At 44.8% G+C, this 14,944-nt stretch overlaps 2 protein-coding genes across 2 annotated transcripts in view; one reads left to right on the top strand and one right to left on the bottom strand.

The window, feature by feature from the left end:
• Positions 1-5,800: 5,800 nt before the first annotated feature.
• Positions 5,801-12,410, top strand: KCTD18 (potassium channel tetramerization domain containing 18; the record flags this gene model as incomplete). Its single annotated transcript, XM_080346597.1, is given in 6 exon segments — positions 5,801-5,996; positions 9,513-9,632; positions 9,635-9,696; positions 9,931-10,160; positions 10,580-10,691; positions 12,288-12,410. Coding segments are annotated over 6 exon segments (843 nt in total).
• Positions 12,411-13,001: 591 nt separating this feature from the next.
• Positions 13,002-14,944, bottom strand: part of SPATS2L (spermatogenesis associated serine rich 2 like) — a 29,333-nt gene continuing 27,390 nt past the window's right edge. Inside the window, exon 11 of the mRNA XM_080346905.1 lies at positions 13,002-14,128. Coding sequence (XP_080203031.1) covers positions 13,733-14,128 — 396 coding nt within the window. The 3' untranslated portion in view covers positions 13,002-13,732. The remainder of the gene's footprint in view (positions 14,129-14,944) is intronic.

Below are 14,944 nucleotides of genomic sequence, written 5' to 3'. Positions count from 1 at the left end.
AGGAAGCTTCAATGGCAGTTCTACAGATCTGAAAGAGGAAATGTTACTGTGAAGGTCTGTAGTACATTTTATACCAAAACATCCAATTGTTTCCAACATTCCCTTAATAATGCTTAAAAGCAGAAAACAAGAACTCGAGTACGAAATCTGGTTCTATCTTAGGGGCAAATGTATTTTTTAGTATAGAGAATCCATCTTCGTGCTGCTGAGATCCCATGAAGAAAGCAGCAAGCTGTTCAAACACAAGTTTTGTCTACCAGCCTACATACATTAACTCCAAGTTGCCAATGGGTAATTTCCGAATGAGACAGGAAATTGTTTCTTACTACCTCAAAAATACTGCCCTCTTTTTATTAAAAAACAAGTTTCTCTTTTAGTGAATTTGCCTGTCAGCTAAAGCTTCATATCAGCTGCATTTTCCTGGAGAACCAAAAACATGTTTTGGTAAACAGAGCAATGGAATGTGAAGTTATTGATAAGCATGGATGCACATCTCGTGAGAGGGGCAATGGGAAACAGGTGACCAAGAAACTGACCAACTGAGTATAACATCCCATTCACATGAATACTTCATGTAAAAGAGGGAGATCACGAAGATCTCGTCCCTTTTCCTTATGGTGACATTAGGAGAGGACCTTGCGAGTCGTCCCTGAGAACTGAGGCCAGTGAGAGACTGAATCCAGCTCCGGTTGGCTGCAGAGTCCAGTCCAGGACTTCGGGTGCCGGCTCTGCAGTTGCCGGGACTTTCCAGATTGGTTTTGTATAGTTTGTATTATTTTCTCTATTCTTATTAGTAGCATTAGTAAAACATTTTTACTTTTTCCAACTCTCTTCTCTCTGTCCTTCTGTCCCTCCCGATTGCCCGTCCTGAGTGGGAAGGGGGGAGAGGAAGGGGGAGAGGAGGTTAACAATACATCTGCCAGGGTTTTATTGTCTGCAATCAAAACCCTCGACAAATACTTAGGACAACAGACAAAGATTAGTTGAATGAAAATGCAGAGACGCTTCTCAACTTGCACACTGAACAAAAGCACCTACCCAGCTGACAGCTGTGTGCTCTGGAGCCGGTCATCAGTGAGGCTGCCGGGGCCGGGCGACAGAGAAATGCAACTCTCGAGATTCTTTCAAAAGAACAACAGTGGGGAAGTAGAAACTGTTGAATATTCTCTTACAAGTATCAGAAATATCCCAAAGCAATGTATAGACTGCTAAAATGTAGAAATAACTACTGTAAAGTGCATTATACATACAGAAGCACAGAGCAACACTACGTAACTGTTTAGAATGGACAATAAAAAGTGTTGTGGTTTTTTTTTTAATTAACAGTAATTTAGCCATGACACAAGGACTACCATGTTTTCCAGTACAGATTCGAAATGCAAGGTACTTCTTGCAGGACTAACCAGGGGAGGCAGGTAGCTCACTCACTGGTGAAGAACATGACACCCTCCAGTATTAATGCTATGCCTTTTTCTTTTAAACCAAATGACTTCATGAGGGCTAACTGATATTTAACTTTTACATACTCTGTTAACAAGATTAAAACCTACATTTTTAGTGCAAGCAACCGCAAAATTTCATTTATTTCACTAGCCTAGGGCTAGTGAAATGGGGTATATGTTTTGAAATGCATGTATATATGCAAACGCAATACATGATTTCAACATTGCACTCATTTAGATGCTTTGAAAATATTATCCTGCAAAACGAGTTCAATATGGTAACAGCTAAACAAAAGTCTTACCTCAGAAAGACTGCTTATTTTTATTGCAGTTAAGAGGTTATCGTTCAAAAATGCTTCTATTTCTGTGAGAGTTTTATTCTGCGTGTAAAAGGAAAAGTAATTAAAAAAAATATTTTAAGTGGCTTCTAGCTTAAGAAGAGAGATAAAGGTAAGTCTACGTTGTAGGTTTTTTTTCATTCAGTTAAGCACAAACTGATTTCTTATATCATGTCAACACCTATAAACATAAAGGTGAAGCTGGCACTAAAGCAGCTGTGGATATACATATACAGTGACGGACAAAATAGCAAGTACACAAAAATCCTATGAAAGAAAACTCAAATGAAAATACTATGCTATCACTTGATATAACCTCCCAAATCAGAGGTGTATATTATAAATCATGATTTTAAGACGCAATATTGTTTGCAACAAAGAGAAAAGCCTGGTTTAGCTGATCTAAGTTGAAACTATATTACTTGCAGCATACCAAACTGGTTAGTTTTTGACGAAGCAAGATATTATGACGCTGCAGCTTTTCTACTTCCTTCTGAAGAAAAATCTTCTCATTCTTTAGCTTCCGAGAATTTTCTTTCTCCACACTCAAAGCCACAGCTAATGCTTTATTATTTTGTTTTAAAGATACTTTAAACATAGATGAGTTATCTAAAGGAGACAAAATCATATTATTTTCAAAAGCTTCATTTCAAGGCCCTCTCTGTGTAAACTATCACTACATAACAACACTTTATCTGGGGGTTGTGGCAGAACAATAGCAAAGCCTGACGCTTTCTAATATGAAACTGTTTCTGCTGGCTGCCATTCTGACCACTATTCTGTCAGCTTCATGGTCAAGTTTATTTCATGCACAGATTCTGCTCTTGTTTGTGGGTTTTTTAATTTGTTTGTGTGTGTTTGTGGTTTTTCTTTTCAATAACGTTATTTTAAGATAAAAGCATTTAGAGTTTCACAGGCATAAAAAGATTTCTAAAAAAAAAAATCCCAAATATTTTACAAATCAAAGAGTTCAAACATTTTGAGCACAAATGTGGGTTTTGACAACAGAAAGCAAAAAGCGTGAAGCTAGAAATATAACTTCCACTGTCCTAACGACAACCTGCCCACTCACATCTGTTGCGGAATGTTTTAGGAACCTTTTATTTGGTGAGCAACACTGCATATTACGAAGATGATTTTTTTGCTTCACGTTCATAGAACATACAGAGTTAACTTGAACTCAAGGTAGAGACCATGCTCTTTTATAGTACAAAAAGGAGCAAAATTAGCTTGAAATCTGCTCCAACTATTAATACATCTCATCATCGCCTTATGTTATTCCTTCTACAGCCTGTAATTCAAAATTTGCAATGCCGTATTTCTTTGCTTTGGGAAACAGGCAAAAGTCTGTGGAACCTTGTTAATCCAAACATAATGCTTTGCAATTACTGTTCAGCTTAGTGAATGATTTGTTTTACTGCACTGTGGAGATTTCTAAAGGATATCAGTATTGTTCACCTATGCTGTTTAGTTTTCACTGAAAATGAGTATTTTTTACCCAACCATCTACCATGACAAACCCACGTTTTAATTTAGGCTTGACTTACTGGGAAAACAAAAGACCTTCTGGCAAGTGACTAAATCAGCAGATCAATATTTGTAGTTTTCCTTGATTCAGTAAATTCTCTCAATGAAGAGTTTCCTGTCAACCCCATGGCAATACCAGGTATTTTACTATGGCAACAACACTTTGAAAGGTCATCGATTTGACTCATTTTGGTACCTCATTTTTTAGATGGCCCAAATGGCCATGGACATGCACTTGAGTACAGTCTTCTACAAAATACTGCAATGCCAAAGAGCATCCACTGAAAATACTCAGATAATTAGATAAATAAACAAGTTGCAATCACGTGTTTTAACTTTCAGACTCTCCTAAAATTCTCAACATACCACATTAATACTTTTAACAGGCAGCGATTCAGCAAGTCACATTAAATACAATTACCGTTCCTTTTTAAGTCATACATTCTAAGTACAATAGACGGCTTCGGTTTTCTTTTAATTGTACTTACTCATTAATTTAGTTTTGATTTTGGATGCTAAAGAAGCGTTCCACTTCGCAGCTTGCAATGTTCCATCTCTTTTCTGCATGTGTCCTCTAACAGCATCCGAGGTGACAACGGGGGATGATTGAGCAGTCGCCTGTTTCTCCATCACCAAAATGAACCTGTACATTGTCAAGGGGAATGCCCAAATAAGACATGACCTTTCTCACACTTTTAAAAATTAAGTTTCATTATCTCTTATCAGGATTTGTTATCTTTGAAGTTGAGAAAATTGCTTCAGTCTTTACCTTTGTTCAATTCAAACAGGTTAATGAACCGGTCCTTGAGATGTAAGTCACACTATCACAGAGTGGCAAAGAATTTAACTAATAAACACAAAGACTGAAAGGATCACAGATATTTGATCTTCTCCATTCCCTCAAATATCTATCCAAGTTTACACTTAAAAGGGAAAAAAGCCTCAGCGTTCTATCCCTTCACAATATGACCAGACCAGCTTTTGCCTGGACAAATTTGAAGTGGAAACATGTAAACAAACTGCATTATAAAGCCTATAAATTTAAAGACAATTTTAAGACAATTAAATTAAACAGTATTCCCTGAAGACAAAACAAACAGTTTCAGAACAAATATGAGGCCCTGGTACTTATTTTAAAAATGTTCTTTAAGCTTCAATGATTGTTTCTTGCTAGTCTTATCTACAGTCATGCTGTAGCTATAGCTAAATGGAAAGTTAAACGTATTCATGAGGTGTCAATGTGTACATCTTGTTATTTGCAGTCTCTCTGAGAAAGCAAAAGTAACTACAAATAGCACTATGCCAGAAACTAGTTTCTTGACCAACTATGTTGCTTCAGCATGCAATGAACTGGCTCATTATAAAGTGGTCACAGTTGTTGATGACAAGAGGCTTTGTACTGGAATATGGCACCCAGGGAGAGGGGCTCACCACCACACAGCATCCCAGAGTGTCAGGGGGTGAAGGGGCCTGGAAAGCTCATCCAGTGCAATCCCCCCATGGAGCAGGAACACCCAGATGAGGTTACACAGGAAGGTGTCCAGGCAGGTTGGAATGTCTGCACAGAAGGAGACTCCACAACCCCCTGGGCAGCCTGGGCCAGGCTCTGACACCCTCACCCCAACAAGTTTCTTCTCAAATTTAAGCGGAACCTCCTGTGTTCCAGTTTGCACCCATTGCCCCTTGTCCTGTCCCTGGTTGTCACCAGCAGAGCCTGGCTCCATCCTCCTGACACTGCCCCTTTCCATATTGATCCCCATGAATGAGTCCCCCCTCAGTGTCCTCTTGTCCAGCTCCAGAGCCCCAGCTCCCTCAGCCTTTCCTCACACGGGAGATGCTCCACTCCCTGCAGCATCTTGGTGGCTGCGCTGGACTCTCTGCAGCAGTTCCCTGTCCTGCTGGAACTGAGGGGCCACAGCTGGACACAAGATTCCAGGTGTGGTCTCCCCAGGGCAGGGCAGAGGGGCACGAGTAGGAAAGGAGCCCCCGTAAAGCACCTCGGGGAGGCGGCTCCCGCGGCGGAACGGCCCTGAGCTCCCTCCCCTCCTCACCCCGGGGGCTCTGGGCTCCCTCCCTCCTCACCCCAGGGGCCCCGGGCTCCCTCCCTCCTCACCTCATGAGCTCCGGGCTCCCTCCCTCCTCACCTCGGGGGCCCCGGGCTCCCTCTCCTCCTCACCTCACGGGCTCCCTCTCCTCCTCACCTCACGGGCTCCCTCCCTCCTCACCTCGGGGGCTCCGGGCTCTCTCCCTCCTCACCCCAGGGGCCCCGGGCTCCCTCCCCTCCTCACCTCGCGGGCTCCGGGCTCCCTCCCTCCTCACCTCACGGGCTCCGGGCTCCCTCCCTCCTCACCTCGGGGGCTCCGGGCTCCCTCCCTCCTCACCCCAGGGGCCCCGGGCTCCCTTCCCTCCTCACCCCGGGGGCTCCGGGCTCCCTCCCCTCCTCACCGCGGGGGCTCCGGGCTCCCCCCCTCCTCCCCTCAGCCGCTCCCGCCAATGGCCGTTAGGCGGCGGCCGTTGCTCCGCGGCGCTCGGTGCGGGGAGGAGGATCGGCCCTGCAGCCGCACACGGACCGCGCTGAGCGGGACCCGCGGGAATTACACCGCCCTGACACCTCAGCAAGGAGACACGCGAACGCAACAACAAACCGGCAGACTCACCAGGGAAAGCAGCACCGCCCCGGGCTCCCGAAGTCGGCTGTAACAGCTACGGCTGCCTTCAGACCACAACCAGCATCCATCTTCCGAGGTGTCTGCCGATAAAACACGAAAAGCTCTGTCACAGTCTTGTCACCTGTGTTAAAACAGTTTACATGCACAGTCAGACACAGGATATACATAAACCATTAGTCTAATAAAATGCTTTTCCCTAACGTGTGCTCAGAGCCGCTCCATGTACATCCTCTATCACAGGCGTGTCTAGCCCAACCACTACTTCAGGTGGACGTTAATTCCTAAATTTGATCCAGGATTTGTGAAAATCTTAAGAGAGTTAATGTTTTAATTTATTGGAAGGTTTACACAGATGTGGAAGGTTTGAATTAAACCAGCATTAGGTTCCATAATGCGGCAACCATCAGGAAAATCGCACCTTTCCGTGTGCTGACATTACAATACGCTGTGAAGTAAATCAAAGGAATCGCACAATAAGTATCAGCAGCATGATTTGAAAATGTATCTTTATGAACTTATTATTTTCATAATCTGGAGAGTCCCTCTTTTCTATGTTGTGTATGCTATAGAGCACATTTTGTCAGTGCGGCCCCGAGGCTGCAAAGCCCCACGCTTCCATGCAACCCCCTTCAAACACAGAGCTGAGCCAGCACACTCTGTAGGGCTTTGGTACATTTCCCCTTCAAGGCAACTTGGAAGTGACTGTAGCCACTGTAAAACTCCGGCCAAATACATGAGGAAATAACCTCACGTAACTTTAAAACCAGAAAACCAATCAAACACAGCTGACCTCCTCATCTGTTCCAGAAGGCAGCGTGCTCCTCCAGGCCGCTCGGGAGTTTCCACGTCCTCCGTTTCACAACAGTCTCAAGTCCTGAAGGGGCAATCACCAATTTGCTTCCATTTCACGTTTATGCCGCTACTGCGGGCAATAAATTTCAAACAAAACATCAAGGACTGCCTTTCCACCTGTGCTCACACTTTCCCTTACACTGGGCTGAGGAGCCCCCACGCTGTAACATTTCACACGTAAAAACCTCCTGCTAATTGCCAGCCGCTCAGAGCTTAAAGCACTGCCAGGTTTCACAGCCTATAGATCTTAAATATTAAGAGCAGACTGGTAGGTTTTGGTCATTTGGGATCCTATGACTAGTCTTTAAACTGAGCTTGAGGGAAGGAGAGAAGAGACAGACCTGTTGGAGAAGCCCTGACCACACGGGAAGTGTTGCACTGAGTTTGTCTTACTAGATACATGCAAATCTGTCTCTGAGAAAAATCCTGCTTGAGGAATTAATCCCATGAGGTCTAGTAAAGTGTGAGCTACGACTAAAGCACTTCTGGTGTGTAGATTATATAGAACGGCTTCTCTCTCTCGGGATCCTCTGATGTCCAACAGGACTGGAGCTCACACTGTATGTTTTTCCTGAAATTACAGGATTAAGAACACATTTTCCTCTAATCACAGCCTTTCCTGCACAAGCTTAATGAAAATTCATTTCTTCATGCCTCTTCCCTCTGACAAATTTGACTGAATTTAGTAAATGGAAGCACAAATACACAGAGGATGAGTGTGTAAACCCGGCTTCCGTTGGAAACCAGTAAAAACCAAACCAAAGCACAAAGGGCCTGTGTTCACTTCCCAAGAACACGCAGCTCAAAAGGCAGTTTGCTTGTGCAGGCTGATAATGCTGCACGCTTCTGCACCAAGGACATGCTGTGCTGAGCTTTAACAGCAACCACACCTCAAACAGTTAAGCCTGAGCTCCAAAGCTTACCTATGGCGTTGGTATTGTGCGTAGACATAACCAAGTTAACTTGCTAAGGCAAATACAGAGAAACTATTTAATTACAATAAGGGCACGTTCCTTGCATGCACAGTGTACAGTTAAATAACTGGCTTTTTACTGGACTTCAGACAGCAATTAAAATATATTGCTAACCTTTGGGATTTAGTTCTCTCTATTTCCTAAACATATAATTATCTTGTAACTTGAGACGGTTTGCACAAATTGGCAGCTGTACCCACAGGTGTGGGCTCTTACTGTGGGCTGGCGGCGGCTGGAGCATTTTCTCCTGCTGCCGTGCCGATGTTCGCTGCCCAGACTCTCCCCACCCGCGCAGGAGCTCCAGGAACACACAGGTGAAGGGTATTTGTTGGCAACGTGGCACTAGGGACGCCGCAGCTTCAGCGAGTCAGAGCAGCCCTAGTTAAAGAGCGGGCATTAAAGAAGCCACTTGGTTATTAGTACAAAATTACTGCGTTTTTAGTGCTGTGAACTATGCCCAGAGCAAGATTTCCTGGAACACCCTTCCAGTGCTTTCCTCACATGTACTGACCGCGTAATGCTGCTCACCTGTTTGTCCCAAAAGAGTCACCTCTGAATTTCCTAGCCAAGTAAAACGCCATAGGTTTTTACAGTAAAAGAATATTTGACTATTTGCACTAATACGTCTCCAGCACTGTTTTCAAAGCAGATTTCCAGTATCGCATAACAAACATGCAAGAGCTGAGCTAACGCTTAGGTCTCATATAGAATATTGTCAGCCTTAACTGGCATTAGATTTCTTTCTGTTCGTGTGTTTCAGGTTTGAATGGCTCGTGATTAACATCCTCATCTGCAGACGCAATGGCAGAGACGTCCAGGGCATCCATCCAGGTGCAAGTCCTTGCGCCGCTTTAAGGTCCAGTGCTGGCTTCTGTGTTCAGTGGGCGCTTTCCTCAGAGTGGATGAACCAGGTGAGTATGTTCAAGCTGTAAATACGACATTCTGATCAGAGAGCTCTGTGGCAAATGCACGCTTTTATACATATTTCTGCATTTTATAGTGTATCTCTTTTCCCAATTTGCTGAGCATCGGTTGAGTTCTTCAACTCCAGGACACAGAACAATTATGTGTGCGTGACTTTACACCTACAAGGAATTCATCTGAATTGCACAGCCACCCATGTTTGCAAACATCCGTGTTTGTACAGCGCTCGGCGCTGCCTCAGCTCCGGCCACACCACGGCTTGGCAATCTACTTCTTCACTATCAATATCAAAATAGATAAAATTGAAGTTGGCAGAGTATTTGGCATTTAACTTGGATCCTACTTATGAATCCCTGTATGTTCATTATGTAAGATTTAGATCTCATCTTCGCTTCGGAATACTGCATTACTCAGGAAAGATTGCATTTTTCACCACCATGGCTTGATACGAAAGCTTGAATAAAACTACTCATGGCTCACACTTCACACTTGTGACTTGGGAATCCTGCCAGAGCATGTCCATTTTAAAGACCTGATGGATGGAGAATAGTAACGCTTTGTTGCACCCTTTTGACTGTTTAAAACATCTGAAACTTTAAACACTTTTCTGGGCAGGCTTTGCTACCGTCTCCCAGCTGCCGCGAACAGCCCGCTGTGCCCAGCTGTCTGCTGCGGCTCTGCCGTCCCTGAGCCCGGCAGCCAAAGCACAGAAAACGAAACAAAACATGCCTGTAAAACCACAGCAACGTTCTTTCTGTTTCCAGGAGCACGTCTAATCGGATTGAGATGGAGGCCTGTCTAAAGATCTGTGGGATTATCGGCACGGAGAAGTTCGGATTCCCGAAGATGAACAAATTCAAACTGCGCTGCAGGAGGAAGCAGATTATTTTGGCATCCCTTATCCATACCTGACCGTTCGGCTAGTCAAATGGAGATGTGTTCTTTAAAGTCAGATAGAGAGCTTAAAAAGGTCTTGACATTTCTTCCATTTTAAAAGATGTGCTCTCTCATCAGCACCATTCTTCAGCATCAGATACTAAAATTACACTATATGCAAGTTCGCACTTTTTAATCACCACGTTATATCAGCAGTAAATCCAGAGCTGATAACGCATAATAGAAAAATGAAAGATGAAAGCTTATTCGACTAAAAATATTGCATTGTTATTCATGTTGTGTATGTTGTGGTTCCTGTTTTTTCCAGGCTTTGTTAGATTTCTGCGACTCATATGATTCGGTTTGTAGCAAGCCCGCAGTTTGGGTCCTGCACTATCTCACCACGCCTGGAGCGAGCTGTGCAAGTAAAATCACTGGGGCGTGTGCCACAAGAGCTGACGGGACTGCTGCAATCAGCAAAGAGCTGAGAACAAAATCTCACAGCAAAAGCAGCTACAAAAGGAAAGATGACTGTCAAACACATGGAAACATTATGAAGTGAGAATGAACACTCACAAATTATAATAATAGCTAAATATGTTTATTCCAAGAGTATTTGGACGCTAGTGTCAGATCTGTCCTCCTACTGTTTTCCCTTTGAATAAATGATTGGGATCTACAAGTATCAGCTTTACACCATCAGTTCTGTCATTATTCTTTTACGAACACCTGTTATTTCCCAAATACCCGTTTTTTAGCAGTAGGTGTTCCCGGGCACACTGATCATAGGAGGGTGGCTATTTAGGACCTCTTAGACAAATGAAAATGAAATGTAAGTAACATTTTCCTTTCCGTGTTACAAAAAATTTACTATTAAGTCCTTCTACTTAGGATTTGGTTAAAAGAATGATCCATGTCACCAGCGCTACATTTTTAAGGACTTAGCTAGAGCTAGCACGTAACTGTTACCTTTAAAGCAACATTTCTAGAGAAGCTGGAAATAACGTCCAATACCTCTGGAGCTGCTATTCAGTGGCTGAGTTGAAAAAGATGATGGATGCTTCCAAGGCCTGGGAAGGGAGAGGCAGAGTATTAATTTTGTTCTTTTACTTCAGTACTACTACTTTTTTACAGAAAAAGCCACAGCCAGCTTAAAATAAAGCAGAAACACTGCACCATTTTTTCATATAGATATAATTTCAGGCCCTTTTCAAAGCCGCTGCTTTCCTATACATCTATATATCTACAGGTCTTTTCACTCACGCTGGTCTGTGGTCCAACATGCACGAACGTGTCGGTGCGGTTTGTTCCAGCAGTTCGCTGCACCAGCTGCGCTATCCCCATTTCTGCCCACGTGTGCTGCCCCTCCCGTGGTGACGGTCCCGCGGAGCCCCCGCTGCAGCCACCAGGATACAGACGTGAGGATTTACAGGATTTTGACGCGGCCCAGCCGCTATTTGGGGAAGAAGCGTCACGGCATGAACTGCCAGCCCCGAGCTCAGACCAGCCGCTCCCCTGCGACAACAGGCTCCAGAAACTGCGACAAGCTGCAAGATCCATGTTTGCCTTCCAGAATTATTAGTTTCTCTTTCACAGTGACGTTTTCAAACATGATGATTTTTTAACCCCTTTTTTTCCAGACATACCTAAATAATTTAAATTTTCCCAACAGCTCAGCCATGTTACCTTCTCTTTTTACTTTTCCAGCTGTGTACTCGGTCCTTTATTTTGCTGAGTTCCACCCTTACTCTAAGTTTAATCTTACACAGAAGATAAACAGCTCCAACACACCCGGGTGTGTTTCCACTTCCAAAATACTGTACAAAGTGCAGAGGGAATTCTGTGTGTGTGTGTGATGCGAACAGCTCAATTTGCACTTTCAACCAGCCTTGCTGGCCTTAAAGTCCAGCCTTGTGCTGCCCGTAACCCCCCCACTGAGCCCTGTACAGACCGCTGGCATTGAAGGGAGAATCGCACATCACCAGCTCTGTGGTTAGACACACAGAATCCTGCGTTCTGCTGGAGACGGGCCCGAGAGCACCCGCCTGCTTACGAGCGCTGTGAGCAGCAGCCGCTCAGCCGCCGCTCCCGACAGCCTTGGGTGACCCGCAGGGCCCGCGGGGAGGAACCCGGCGTACGGAGTGGAAGAACTCCCACTCATCCTCTCAAGGGGAGCAGCGATCAGGAAGGAATAAGACAGTGAAAGGTTAAATTTTCTTTCTTTTTAGCAGGGGTTACAAAAAGAAAACGGAAGTAAGTTTCACATCTTATGTAAGGACAATATAATAAGATTCCTGTGTAATATCTGCATGGAAATGATCCTCCAGTGAGGGTACAGACCACACTGCACGGCAGGGGATGAATTCTGACAAGCTGCCTATCTGGTGGCTGCGTACAACACAAATTCTGAAGTTTTGGTTCCATTCACTCAAGACATTCAGCTTAGGAGCATGATAGTTAATTACTCAGACAGCAGCAGTGCTTGCAACGGCAAGAAAGCCAGGGGTTACCTACGCATGTTTGATTTGCTTTCACTACTCCTCCAGATGAAGATGAGCTATTTGCCTCTTAGGCAAATTATTTGTTTTACTGATACTCACACATGGAAAACTATAGAGACAGAGAGAAACCAAAAGCACCCATAAGAAACGCGCCTGACTCTACCCTTTGGCATTGTTTCTCGAGGGCCACCAGAAGTGCAGCGGCCAGCACCAGGGGAGCGTGCCGCTGGCGACAGGAGCTCGGCACGGGAAACCGGTACGGAGCAACGGCAAAAACCCCAAAGGACGCTCAAGTGTCCTGCTCTGAGCGGCCTCAGCAGAAAATAAACCCTCTAAATGCCCTCCTCACCCTGCCCCTTGGGCAGCGGTTCACTTGATGGCAGGCCTAACGCTTCCCTACGTTAAATAAGCCCCATTAAATCACGCTGAGGCGGAGGTGGCTCTCGCAGGAAGGTTCTGTTCCGCGCACTCGCGGCGTTTCAGTCCAGCTCAACCCAAAAGCTCAGCCCAGTCCAGGCCCGGCTCAACGCTCCCGGCTGCTACCAGCTGAATTAAGCTAATCCAATTTGATAGGATCGCAAAGCTCAGGTACTGCAAAGCAGCAAACACCAGAATATTTTAGAAAGAAGATTTTAATTTTTTGGGAGAAACAGGTTTTCTGAAATACAGAATCAGAACATTAAGACTAAGTGAGATTTGAACTTTCATAGAAAACTTGGAAGGACGTAGTATCCGCTCAAATATGTACCTCCACATTCGGCTGCATGTTGCTGTGACAGGTTTATTAGTCATAGCTCTTGCTATGCACAGATGGTTCCTACAGCAAAAATATAGAAAAATAATTTGGATTCAAGTCTAGAACACATGCAACTTCTCATATGCAGAAAAATAAATCCAGCTAGTGATAGAAAAGTGGCTGATTGGGATGGAGAAGAGAAGAGGGCTGTGCATCTGAATAGCCACGACTATGTACATTCCCAACTTAAGAAATGAGCGTATCTCCTCAGCCTCATAAAAATAGTTTGTCAATGAAAAATACCAATATGTAATACATTTAATACAATTTATACTTGGATTTAAAGATCTCAGATTATGGAATGATAAGCTAAAATCAAATGTACTGCTTTTCCAAATGTTCCTGTATATAACAATACTTTCTGTGTACACAGTGTGCATGCATTTATGTGTATACACGCACAGGAAGAAAGAGGTGTATAGAGATTTGCAGGATTATCGGATCTCATTGCAGACCACAGCATACAGGCTTCCTGCGGTCCTTCTGCCACAGGCTGCTCTACAAACCAATAACGTTGGCGGCATAATCACATATCTACAGCACGTCTTTTGCTATGATGATTTAATTATATTTTTTTTCAATCTAGATTTCATTTTTCTAAGAAGTAAACGCTGCTTTGGTGAGATTCTGGACTGCCATGACAAAATAACTGTGAATGTATTGGGCAAGGCCTTCAAAGTATGAATTTTGATACTTAGTGAGGAATAAAAGTCACCACGTTTTAAGCAACAACAGATTTAAAAGGACTACGTTCTGACTTATCTTCTTCACCAGCAAGCACCCGGAGCAAGAAACTCAAACCGAAGAGGTCGGGCTTCTCCGCGTGTGGCGTTTCACGCCACCAGAGTGAGGGCGGGCACGGCGAGGACGGTGGCGTCGGCCGGCACGTCCACGCCAGCGGGCCGCAGGTGGCAGGGCAGCACCCTGCCCACGCCGCCCACGGGCCGCGGCTCGGCCCCCTCGGCCCCGGGCTGCCTGCGCCGCGGCTTCTCCCAGTGCGCCGGCTGCTCTGAGGTCCTTGCGGCCGCGGGCTGCTCCTGGCTCCTTGCAGCTCCTTTGTTTTTAGAGCGGGAGCCGTTGTGCTGCTGCCTTCTGTGCTCAGCCCTGGAGCCGCTCCTGGCGTGGTTTTGATCCGCCTCGCTGCTGGCGCCTTGTGACCTCAGAGATCCGTTTGGCCGCGTGGTTTGGTGCTGGGGGTTGAATCTTCGTCTCTGGTTAGAAGGCCCATTCTACCCAAAAATAAAATTTGGGAACTGTTAGGTCATCTGAATCCTTCCAGATAATAAAATTTTCAGTGTAACTAGGAGAGGGAAAACACTACACAGTTTTGGCTGTTGCCAGAGTTCTCAATAACACTTAAAAACAAAACTGGGAGAACATGCTACATCTGAGAAGCCTGGACATAGAGATGGTGAGTCACCATTGATGGCAGCTGAAAGTCTGCTGTGATTCGAGAGAACACAGAAAGGGGATGAGAGAGCAGACATCTCAACAGCAGCAGTTAAGAAGCACTGATGAACTTGATACTGACCAATCGCTTCCAAAACACCCTTCCTAATAAAGTATTGTGTAAATACTACAGTAAGGCTGCGGGGAAGAACAGAAATTCAGGTATAACTTGAAGAATTCCCACCGTGGGAGAGATGCCCCTTGTGACACCTTCGACCCTCCGTGGGAAGGGGCTGAACTGCTTCATTTGCACGACTGCCGGGGCAGCTGATTCCATACGTGCACTGACATCTCGGAATGCTCCTGTATTTCCCTCCAGGCACCTACTTCCTACTTGAGCCCCAAATTCCTCCCAGGACAAAACCCGGACTAACTTCAGCTGCAACTTTACCTCAGCACAACAGTACGAGGACATTCTAAGGTGCTCTTAGAAGGAAATATCTACCAGGAATACAGTACCCCACTGCAAGCTGGATTATACAGCTGCTGAAATAATATGCTGGCAGGATTCCACTTCCAAAGTCCATTTAAAAATCACACTTCCGCTGCACATCCACTGATCATTTGTCAGGATCAGGAATAAATGTTTCTCCATC

Source organism: Nesoenas mayeri (assembly GCF_963082525.1).
Source record: "Nesoenas mayeri genome assembly, chromosome: 6".
NCBI lineage: Eukaryota > Metazoa > Chordata > Aves > Columbiformes > Columbidae > Nesoenas > Nesoenas mayeri.
The sequence above is the reverse complement of the archived record's forward strand: the minus strand, read 5'-3'. Positions and strand labels throughout refer to the sequence as shown.